General features: G+C 42.8%; 1 protein-coding gene across 4 annotated transcripts in view; it reads left to right on the top strand.

Annotated features, from left to right (window-relative positions):
* SHMT1 (serine hydroxymethyltransferase 1) overlaps positions 1 to 12,157 on the top strand; it is a 37,131-nt gene that overhangs the window by 867 nt on the left and 24,107 nt on the right. For 3 of the 4 annotated variants that reach the window (XM_053568614.1, XM_053568616.1, XM_053568613.1), the window contains exons 2-3: positions 7,278 to 7,392; positions 8,209 to 8,354. The exons of the other annotated variant lie outside the window; for it this stretch is intronic. In XM_053568614.1, coding sequence (XP_053424589.1) covers positions 7,297 to 7,392; positions 8,209 to 8,354 — 242 coding nt within the window. In that variant the 5' untranslated portion in view covers positions 7,278 to 7,296. The remainder of the gene's footprint in view (positions 1 to 7,277; positions 7,393 to 8,208; positions 8,355 to 12,157) is intronic. 4 annotated transcript variants of the gene reach the window in all.

A 12,157-nucleotide genomic window follows, 5' to 3' on the forward strand; every position in this document is an offset into this window, starting at 1 on the left:
TTCTTAGGGAATCATATTTTAAAATTTCTTTTTTTTTTTTTTTTTGTAGAGACACAGTTTCACTTTATGGCCCTCGGGTAGAGTGCCGTGGCGTCACACGGCTCACAGCAACCTCTAACTCTTGGGCTTACGCGATTCTCTTGCCTCAGCCTCCCGAGCAGCCGTATTTTAAATTTCTTACTTGAGGGAACATGCAACAGAGCTGGGTAATTGTGATTTTATTTAGTGTAGTGTCCTGGGAGAAGACTTTGGAACTAAAGGTAAACCAGAGTTCAGATCCTGACTCTTGATTATTATATAACCCTAATCAAGTTAGCTCTCTGAGCCTATTTCCTCCTCTCTAAAGGTCTCACTCTGTCACCCAGGCTGGAGTGCAGTGTCCTAATCATAGATCACTGCCCTGCCTGGAACTCCTGGACTCAAATGATCCTTCCACCTCAGCCTCTCAAGTAGATGGGCTTCAGATAGGAACCACCATGCCCACCTAATTGTTTTATTTAATTTTGTAGAGACAGGAGGCATCACTACATTGGTCAGGATGGTCTTGAACACTGGGCCTCAAGCAGTTCTCAAGTTTCTTTAATAAAAATAATTGCGCCTGTGGCTCAGTGACTAGGGAGCTGGCCCCATATGCCGAGGGTGGCGGGTTCAAACCCAGCCCCGGCCAAACTGCAACTAAAAAAAGAAAAAATAGCCGGCGTTGTGGTGGGCGCCTGTAGTCCCAGCTGCTCGGGAGGCTGAGGCAAGAGAATCGCATAAGCCCAAGAGTTAGAGGTTGCTGTGAGCTGTGTGACGCCACGGCACTCTACCAAGGGCGGTACAGTGAAACTGTCTCTACAAAAAAAAAAATAATAATAATAATTGCTAATTTTGTTTTACTACTTTGTCAGTGTTCTGAATATTTTTTGCCTGATGTCTCATTTTAGCTCTCACGCCTAGCTTCAGAACTCTCATTATTCCTGTGCTATATGTGAGGAGACTGAGACATAGAGTTGTCATTAATTCAGGTCGCACATTAATAAGTGGCAGAGTGGGATTTGAACCCAGAGTCCATGCTGTCACCACCACCTTTTCTGTAGGGAGCTTCAGCACACACTTCCCAGGTGTGGCTCTTCCCTGCGGGGAAGTGGGAGAATTAAACGTGTCTAGTTTGTCAGATGTCCTGCTCTTTTACATAAAGAGCTTTATCCTCCATTAGGTTTTTTACTTGTTAGTTTCATATTTCACGAAAGGGTTGAGAAGTAAGATAAGAAGGAGATTTTTAGAAAACAGTTTGAAACTCTTAAAATATGTAATGTTGGTTCGGTGCCTGTAGCTCAGCCTGGGGCCTGCCAAACAACAATGACGAACGACTATAACCAAAAAATAGCTGGGCGTTGTGGGGGATGCCTGTAGTCCCAGCTACTTAGGAGGCTGAGGCAAAGGATTGCTTAAGCACAAGAGTTTGAGGTTGGTGTGAGCTGTGACATCATGGCACTCTACCCAGGGCAACAGCTTGAGACTCTGTCTCAAAAAAAAAAAAAAGGTAATGTCAAGGTGAAAATCTGCTCTCCTATCTTTGCTCTTATTCTTGGGCCTTGGAATGTCATCTCCTGTGACTTTGCTTTATTCCCCTAGCTTCAGCCACATGAGCCTGATTTCTGACAGTAATCTGAAGGAAGTCACGTCTCTTCCTATCTTGGGTCTTTGCACTTGGTGTTTGCTTTGCCTAGTTTGCTCCCACCCCAGATCTCATATGGTTGGCTTCTGTCCACTGTTGAAATTTCAGCTCAGGGGCTTTCCATGGCCCAATGGAAAGTCGCTTCCACCAATTTACTGCTTTGAAGCAATCATCACCACCTGAAATTATCTCGTGTATTTTGTTGTTTACTTATGTTTTATCTATTTCTAATTAGTGCAGGGCCTAAGGAGAAGAATTCCTATATTCTTAGTGCCTAGCTCTGCCTGGGACATAGAAGTTGCTCAGTAAATGTTTATTGAATGAATGAATTCATTGTAGGCTAATAACAATACAGTTTTTAGCTCATAGATGTCAAAAACTTCTCTTTTTTCCCACCCCTAATAAGGCCAAGGCAAAAAAACCCTTATTTTTAATTAAACATGAAATTACCATATGACCCAGCAATTACACTTCTGGGTATACCCAAAAGAAAAGCTGGAACTCTAACACGTATGTGTATGCCAATGTTCATAACAGCATTATTCACAGCAGCCAAAAGGTGGAAGCAGTCCAAAGGTCCATCAACAAATAAGTGTATAAAAAAAATGTGGTATATATATCAATACCATTCATCCTTGAGAAGGAATGAAGTTCTGTCACATGGAAGACTTTCAAAAACATGCTAAGTAGAATAAGCCAGATGTGAAAGGGCAAATATTGTATAAATCCACTTTCATGAAGTACTAGAATAGTGAAACTCATAAAGACAGAAAGTAGAATGGTGGTTGCCAGGGGCTGGGCAGAGAGAGGAATGGGGAATTTGTTTAATGAGTACAGAATTTCAGTTTGAGGTGTTGAAAAAGTTCTGGAGATGGATGGTGGTGATGGCTATACAACAAGAGTGTATTTAATGCTACCGAATTGCTTATTTAAAAATGGTTAAAATGGTAAGCTTTAGGTTATGTGTATTTTGTCATTATTCATTTATTTATTTGAAACAGAGTTTCACTTTGCCACTCTGGGTAGAGTGCTGTGGCATCATAGCTCACAGCAACTTCCAACTCTTGGGCTCAAGTAATCCTCTGGCCTCAGTTTTTCATTTTTAGTAGAGATGGGAGTCTCACTTTTGCTCAGGCTGGTCTTGAACTCATGAGCTTAAGCAATCCACCCACCTCAGCCTCCCAGAGTGCTAGGATTACAGGCGTGAGCCACCATGCCCAGCCTACTTTATCATAATTTATTTTTATTTTTTTATTTTTTAGAGACAGAGTCTAATTTTGTTGCCCCCAGTAGAGTGCAGTGCTGTCATAGCTCACAGCAACCTCTAACTCTAGGGTTCAAGTGATTCTTGCCTCAGCCTCCCACGTAGCTGGAACTACAGGAGCCTGCCACAACGCCCGGCTAGTCCAAAACACCTGGCTAATTTTAGAGACGGGGTCTGGCTCTAGCTCAGGCTAGTCTCAAATCTGTGAGCTCAGGCAATCCACCAGCCTCAGCCTTCCAGAGTTGGTAGGATTACAGGTGTGAACCACCACACCTGGTCAACTTTATCATAATTTAAAGGCAAAAAAAAAAAAAAAAAGGCAAGGGAGAAGTTAAAAGTACTGTACATATTTTTCAGCCAACCTCGAGGTAAGATGCTACCTATGTATTTGGATTTGGGGGGCTTCCTTGACCCTAAACAGTAACAGGATGCAAAGTAGAAGCCCCCAGATGGATGGGTAACAATGCTGCTGGGCAGAGGAGTGGGGAACTGACAGCTCTTACCAGGGTTAGGAAGGAACTGTGACTCGGAATCGGCATCTAGGATCCTAAAAGGGTTTGCAGTGAGGGCAGGAGGGCTGCAAGTGGTTATGCTGAAGCAAACTGTCCTAGAGGAAGGTAGAGACTTTGACCTGAACCAAATCCCTTTCAGAGAGTCATTGTAGGGGCACCTCTCCTTAGAGGAGGTTTCCAAATGAACTTTAGTTATTTAGTGGTTTAGAAATATCCCATCTGTGCTGCTGGCCACCTTTGAAAATTTTTAACTTTTTTTTTTTTTTTTTTGAGACAGAGCCTCAAGCTGTCGCCCAGGGTAGAGTGCCATGGCATCACAGCTCACAGCAACTTCTAACTCCTGAACTGAATCTTTTTAACTTTGAGTAGTGTTTAAGGAATGTTTCTCTCTGGGATTCTAGGACCAGAAGGCCTGTCTTGGCCATTAGGGGTTTAAGAAACGGGGGGCCCAGCCCAAGCCTTTTAGGCTTCACTGTCAAGACTGCTGAAGGACCCACCCAGCCTTGCTGAGTATGGCCCAAGCAAGCAGTGGTACAACTGTACAACTCTGGCCACAGAAGTGTCCCTTGCTACTACCAGGGCTAGAAGTGTCCCTAGTCATTATGTTCCAATAATGACTGCTTTGAAAGCCCCATTTGGAATTTCCTGGTTAAAGATTATTGATAGTTTCTTTATTACTGGCTCTGCCAGAGATCAAGAAGGATTGCTGTGATTTAGAAATATTAAGCTATTTTAATGGTTGTTATAATTTGGCAAATTATACTGTGTGTGCTCTTTTGGGAAAGGGGCTGTCTCCTTGTGCATTATTAGCCCCTTTCACTCTAGACACCCTCTCCTCAAATAGGCCTCCTGTCCCAGCTACCTAAAAGGGAGCCCTCTCCTCCCTGCCCTGACCAGCCACCAGCCTGTTTTTTACCTCCTTTTGTCCTTTTGTTTTTACCTCCTCAGTTTACTTTTTTGTTCATCTCCTCCTCCCAGGCCCCACCCCCAGAGCATTTCCTACTTTTTGGTTTTTTGAGAGATGATGTCTCCCTTTTCTGCCCAGGCTGGAGTGCAGTGGTATGTATGATCACAGCTCACTGCAACCTGACACTGTTGGGCTCAAGCCATCTTCCTGCCTCAGCCTCCTTAGTAGCTGTGACCACAGGTGTGTGTCACCACAGTTGGCTATAGAAATATTTTAAGATAAATGTATTTTCCAGTCATCTATATTTTAATAGGATATAGTTTTCTGATAGAAATATAAATGTGCAAACCTTAAGGGAAGATCCATGTTTTACCTAGAGCTTCTCGGAAACTCCAAGGGGCACTCAGAGCATATATTTTGGAGTTTTGAGTTCCTACCTGAGTGGCCCATTTGCTGTGTAGCCCTAGAATAAGATACTTTACTTTTCTTAGCCTCTTTTTCTTTTTTTTTTTTTGAGACAGAGCCTCAAGCTGTCGCCCTAGGTTGAGTGCTGTTGCATCACAGCTCACAGCAACCCTCCAACTCCTGGGCTCAAGTGAGTCTCCTGCCTCTGCTTCCCAAGTAGCTGGGACTACAGGCACCCACCACAACACCCAGCTATTCTTTTTTTTTTTTTTCAGTTTTTGGCGAGGGCTGGGTTTGAACCAGCCACCTCCGGCATATGCGTTGGCACCCTACTCCTTTGAGCCACAGGCGCCACCCACAGCTATTTTTTTTGTTGTTGTTGTTGCAGCCATCATTGTTGTTTGGCTGCCCAGGCTGAATTCGAACCTGCCAGCTCAGGTATATGTGCCTGGCACCTTAGCCGCTTGAGCCACAGGTGCCGAGCCTAGCCTCTTTTTCATTACTTGAAACATAGAAGAAATTAACACATTAGTGTTGCTAATCCTCAAAGAACTCAAAATAGACCTTTCATTTGATCCCACAATCTCATTACTAGGCATCTACCTAGAAGAAAAAGATCATTTTATCATAAGGACATTTGCATAGATTGTTTATCTCAGCTCAGTTTACAGTGGCCAAGATGTGGAGACAACCCAAGTGCCCATCAACCCATGAGTGGATTAATAAACTGATATATGTGTACCATGGAATACTACTCAGCCATAAAAAGATGGACATTTTACATCTTTTGTATTAACCTGGATGGAGTTAGAGAACATTCTCTTCAGTAAAGTATCACAAGAATGGAAAAGCAAGAATCCAATGCATTCATGAAGCCTTTAGACAAATTAGTACATACCTACACTAGAGAAAAACTCAGTTTAATTCAAGTTGAAGGGAGGGGCAAGAAGGAAGGGAGGGCTTGGCGCCTGTGGCTCAAGCAGCTAAGGTGCCAGCCACATACACCTGAGCTGGCGGGTTCGAATCCAGCCCGGGCCCACCAAACAACAATGACGGCTGCAACCAAAAAATAGCCGGGCGTTGTGGTGGGCACCTGTAGTCCCAGCTACTTGGGAGGTGGAGGCAGGAGACTAGCTTGCTCCCAGGAGTTGGAGGTTGCTGTGAGCTGTGACGCCACGGCACTCTACCCAGGGTGACAGCTTGAGGCTCTGTCTCAAAAAAAAAAAAAGAAGGAAGGGAGTATACTCCCACTTAATGGGCATAATGTAAGGGTATATGGCATACCTCTTTGGAGTGGGACGCAACTACAACAGGGACCTTACCTAACAAATGGCATTGTAACTTAATCATTTGTACCCTCATATTGATCTGAAGTTTTTTTTTTTTTTTTTTTTGCAGTTTTTGGCTGGGGCTGGGTTTGAACCTGCCACCTCCAGCATATGGGATCAGTGCCCTACCCCTTTGAGCCACAGGCGCTGCCCCTGATCTGAAGTTTTTAAAAATAATAATAATGTGTTGCTAGGGGCCAGCACAGTTGGCTTACTTGTAATCTTAGCACTCTGGGAGGCTGAGGCAGGAGGATCACTTGAGGTCAGGAGTTCAAGACCACCCTGAGCAAGAGAAATTAGCCGGGCATTGTGGCGTGTACCTGTAGTCTCACGTACTTGGGAGCCTGAGGCAAGAAGATCACTTGAGCCCTGGTATTTGAGAATGCAGTGAGCTGTTATGATGACACCACTCCACTCTACCTGGGGTCACAGAGTAAAACTCTGTATCAAACCTACCCCCTCAAAACAAAAAAAGTGTTGCTAGGATTAAAATAAGATAACTTAAATTCAGTGCCTAGTAGAGGCCTTTCTTAAAGGAAAACACCCATTTGTACTTTTCTAGAGCCTGGAGAAATGTGCCCTGACTGAATGAATAGCTGCTATTTGCTATATTTAAATTGATTTATGAAATACTACTGGGGGAGGGCGGTGCCTGTGGCTCAGTGAGTAGGGCGCCGGCCCTATATACTGAGGGTGGCAGGTTTGAACCTGGCCCCAGCCAAACCGCAACAAAAAAATAGCCAGGTGTTGTGGCAGGCTCCTGTAGTCCCAGCCACTCTGGAGGCTGAGGCAAGAGAATCGGCTAACCCCAAAAGCTGGAGGTTGCTGTGAGCTGTGACATCACAGCACTCTACCGAGGGTGACAAACCTGCCTTTGAGGAATGTAGTTCAGTTGGGGAGATAAGCCATGCAGTTTCTTTGAGCGTAGACCCTTGCAGAGGGAGGGTCTAGGGTGGGCAGGGCTGGAGAGACGAGAGTCAGTTCTCATCACTGACTGAAGATGAGCTGACTTCACAGTTCAAAAAGGAACCAGAAGTTCCACACAGTGGTTTTGCAATAGAACATGCTCATGTTTACCAAGCAATTCTGAGGAAAAGGCCAAAAAAAATGTGTTCGTAGTTTAGCAATTCAGGAGAACAAATTGTGATGCACTTTGACTGAATTTAATGTTGGAAGCTATATACAGTTTTCCCATTTTTAGGCAACTTTGAACCAGTGCCATGGCGACTTCAGTCAACGGGGCCCACCAGAATGCCAACCTGTGGTCCTCACATGATAAGATGCTGGTGCAGCCTCTCAAGGACAGTGACACTGAGGTGAGATCAGTGAGGTCTTCACAAATGTTTTTATAGTGGAGGCCTTTGTTTAAGCTCTAGTTCTGATGTCAAATTAACTGTATTAGGGACAACCTTACAGTTAGTATAAGCTTGCCAGATTTAGAGGCAGTGGCTAAAAGTACTTTGAGGGCAAATTTGTACAATTTCTGAGTTTCTACAAAGCCCTGGGTGCTCTGGAGGAAGTGGAGAAGGGGAAGAGTCACAGTTACAGCGGTTTTGAGTTATCCTCCCCTTACCGTACATTTCAGTGGGTTTTAGTACATCTGCAGTCACTTTTAGAACATTTTTATCTCCCTAAAGAGAAACCTTTAAGCAGTCATCCCATACTCATCCTGTCCCTAACCCTGGACAACCACTAATTTGCTTTCTATCTCTACTTTTTGGGAAAGTATCTTCTTCTTCTTCTTTTTTTTTTTTTTTAAGGAAGAGTAACAAAGAATAAGTTTTATGACAGGAGAAACTTGGTGAAATACAGGGATAAAATAACAGTATGGTGTAGAATTAAAATTTATGTGGGATACTTGAAGGTAATTTTCTCTTAAATCATTTTTGTTTTCTTTAATTCATTAACTTCTGTTGGTTCTTTCCCAGATAAAGCCTTTGAGGAAGATTAGTTCTATTCTTTAAGAATTACATGAGTTGTCTTAATTTGGTTAGCTGGGTTATGGTCAGCTTCTGAGGGCACATTACAATTCTGTAATAGTGTTTTCTCTCTTTAGAAGGTTATGGATTTGATTGGAGCAAAATTTTAAACTAAAAAGTCCAAATGTCTAGTGTCTATTTTCTTCTTATAAGGTTTACAACATCATCAAGAATGAGAGTAACCGGCAGAGGGTTGGATTGGAGCTGATTGCCTCAGAGAACTTCACCAGCCGAGCAGTTTTGGAGGCCCTAGGCTCTTGTTTAAACAACAAATACTCTGAGGGGTACCCAGGCCAGAGGTATGTAAATGTCTTCAAACGCCTGCTTCTGCCTCAGTGGCATGGAGTACTGAATCAGTGCAGGATCTAACTAGGGGTCCTCCAACTGCGGCCCGCGGGCCACATGCGGCAGTGTGATTGTATTTGTTCCCGTTTTGTTTTTTTACTTCAAAATAAGATAGGTGCAGTGTGCATAGGAATTTGTTCATGGTTTTTTTTTTTTTTAAAACTATAGTCCGGCCCTCCAACGGTCTGAGGGACAGTGAATTGGCCCCCTGTTTAAAAAGTTTGAGGATGCCTGAATTCTAAACAATCTGAAAATTTCAGAAAATAGCAAGGTTCCCACCTGTGGGATTTCCTTCCGGCTCCTGTCCTCTAATATAACTTTTATAATTCCCAGGATGAGACACTACTAATGTTCTTAGAACAGCTATACTCAGGGGCACATTTAACAGCCCTTTTCAGGGCTTTCTGGACTAACAGGTCCAGGAATAGGATTAAGGTTAGGGTTTTGTAAGAAGTATTGAGCCTCTGGACTGTTGTCTAGCCTCTGTCTAGAAGAGGTCAGTGTCTCTAAAGGATGCAGCAGAAGGTGGCTGTTGTCGGATGAGTCATCAAGTCTGTATTATAAGTGGCGGGAAAGTAAAAGCTGATCCTAGAGTACTAGAGACTGTTACTGCCTTATAAATGTTGGATTTTTTTTTTAATTGCTAAGTTGATCAAGTAGAGTTTATTTCAAGAATGCAAGATATTCATTCATCGAATATTTAGATTCGATACTCACGTAATTCCTCGTATCATTAGATAATATAAAAAAACTGATCATCTTAATAGATAAAATTTATAAGATAGGTTATAGAAAGGAAAAGGTTTATTTCTCTCTCATATATCAACGTATGTTTTGTCAGTCCAGGACTCATGGTGACTCCAAGAACGGGGGCCCTTCCTGCTTCTTACTGGATATAGCTGGCTCACTGCCACATCCACAGGCAGGCCCCCAGCAAAGGGCGGATAGTACCTGGAAGGCTTGTCCTCTCTCTTAAGAGCCCAATTAAGAAGAAGTACACAGGGCTGCATTTTGTTTCCCAGCAGATGCAGATTTGGTACATGGCCCACTTAAATGATTGCTTTGTTAATAATTATTGCCTAGGACTCTAAATAATATATGGACTTTATTTAGGGCTAAGCATTCCAGGTTCTCCAAGAAAGGGAGAATGGATATTGGGTAAAATCAGCTTTAGATCACATGTTTCTTTTACATGTCAGTATCTAATTCTAACCCATGAGAAAAATAGGCAGAGCTAAAGAATAATATTTCAAAAGTGTCCAATAGACAACAGCTATCTAAATCATAATGACCTTTGATATTTATATCTGTATTATGATCTGCAGAGTTTCAACATCTGTTTGAAGGAGAAAATGTTCATAATGGCCTTTTGCCTTAATAATATAGATAATAATTTGTTTTGATTTAACCCAAACAATTTACCCACACAAATAAATATTACATTTTTTCTCTCACAAAGACTTTTACTGCTAAGATGTTTAAAATTTGTCATAAATAGTATTTGATTCTTATTAAGTCACTGTACCCTCCAAATGGTTATTGTAAATGTTGGATTTAAACATGCAGTGGCTTTCAGTCAACTGTTTCACCCTGAGAATTACAATAAGTTATATTCATTTTTATTTTTTACAATCATTACCAGGCAAAGAAAAGAAATTACAGAATTTGACATAGTTTTTGCTGGCCTGTGTATTTTTTCCCAAAGGACATAGAAAAAGAAAAGTCACCCTTAGAAAATGAACTGCTATTCTGTCCTGAGATGTTCTTGAAGCTCCATGTAGAAAACTGAAAATCAAGTTGAAGGTGTTATTCAAAGTCTTGTACTTTGAATAACTAACTTTTACATTGTGCCTTGAAGAATTCACCAGGTGTTTTCACAAGTAATATTTTATTTGATCCTCACAGCAGTCTATAGGGCAGTGGTTCTCAATCTGTGGGTCACAACCCCTTTTTTCTATTTGTAACAAGGAGGCAAGTTTGAGAACCACTGCTATAGGGCAAGTGGTGAAGTCTTCCATATTTTAAAGATGGGGCAGCTGAAACTTGCTCAAGTTCAGACTTCTCAAAGTTGCACACAGGTAGCAAAGCTGAGACTGGAATCCAGATGTTCTTATACTGTGGTATAAGAAGAAATAACTATTTGTTCTTTGTCCTTGGTTCCTGGAAATCTCCTAAGTAATTAGCATATCTTTTTTAACTCATTACAAGTCCCTTTCAAATACACCTGAGTTTATACTTACAAGGTGATTCATGGTGGGGCCCCTGGACAGCTACACTCCCTACTTGGACTGCCTGTCTCTGGAGGGAGGGCCCTAACTGCACCCCCCACTCAGACTGGGTGCACCCTAGAAGGAGGGCACTAACTATACTCGGACTACGTGCACCCGGGAGGGAGGGCACTAACTGCACTCCCCACTCAGACTGGGTGCACCCTAGAAGGAGGGCACTAACTATACTCGGACTACGTGCACCCGGGAGGGAGGGCACTAACTGCACTCCCCACTCAGACTGGGTGCACCCTAGAAGGAGGGCACTTACTATACTCCCCACTCGGACTGAGTGTACCCTGTAGGGAGGGGCACTAACCGCACTCCCCACTCAGGCTTTGCCTTGGGCACCTCCATTGGCTCTTTCAGAGTTGTGTCCTTTATGATAAACTGGGGATCATAAGGAGAGTCTTTTCCTGATTCTGTAGTTATAATGAATTAGTGAACCTGAGTGGGGGTTGTGGGAACCCCTGAATTTTCAACCAAGTTGGAAAGATGTGAGGGGTACCTGGGGCCATCTGTTGGGACTGAGCCCTTAACCTGTGGTGCCTGCATTAGCTCTAGGCAGTTAGTGTCAGAATTGGTTGTGGATGTGGGAAAACAGCCACACAACCAACCTGTCTGGGGGGTTCCAACATCTCTAGTTGTCTTATTGAAAATACTCTGATCGGGCCGCGCCTGTGGCTCAAAGGAGTGAGGCACTAGCACCATATGCCGGAGGTGATGGGTTCAAGCCCAGCCCTGACCAAAACCTGGGGAAAAAAAAAAAAAAATACTCTGATGGCTTCTGGGCTTTTTCCACACCTCGTGAATATATAGGGTTTCCTCCACTGAATGTAATGGAGGTTGATTGAAGAGCATGGGTTGTCAGTCTTCTGAATCCCTTGCTCAGAACTGAGTTTCTATGCAGCTGAGACACTTGCTAATGTTTATTTTAAGTATTTACTGAATATCATCAATCCTAAACGCATGTTTTTTTCATACTTTAACATGTTTGAAACTGAGATAAGTCTAACTGGTGGTGAGTCATAATTGAATTGAAAATGCCAGGTCCAGCGCAGTAGCTCAACACCTGTAATCCTAGCACTTGGGATGCTGAGGCAGGAGGATTCTCTTGAAGTCAGGAGTTAAAGACAGCCAGAGCAAAAGAGGGACCCCATCTCTACTAAAAATAGAAAACAGTAGCCAAGCCTGTTGGGGAGAGAGGGGGCTGTAGTCCCAGCTATTCAGGAGGCTAAGCCAGGAGGATTGTTTAAGTCCCAGAGTTGACGTTGCTGTGAGTTATGACACCACGGCACTTTAGCCTGGGTGACAGAGTGAAACTCTGTCTAAAAATAAAAAAAAAAAAAGGAAATGAGCATGCTGCTTTCTTTCTCAGAAATTAGTAAAATAATGGTGATTGTACAATTGAGGATGTCTTAAATTGATGAAGTGCTAGGTTCTAGACATTGGGCTGATTATAATGCACATTTCTTTTTTTTTTTTTTTTT

Source organism: Nycticebus coucang, chromosome 18 (assembly GCF_027406575.1).
Source record: "Nycticebus coucang isolate mNycCou1 chromosome 18, mNycCou1.pri, whole genome shotgun sequence".
NCBI classification, from domain to species: Eukaryota; Metazoa; Chordata; class Mammalia; order Primates; family Lorisidae; genus Nycticebus; species Nycticebus coucang.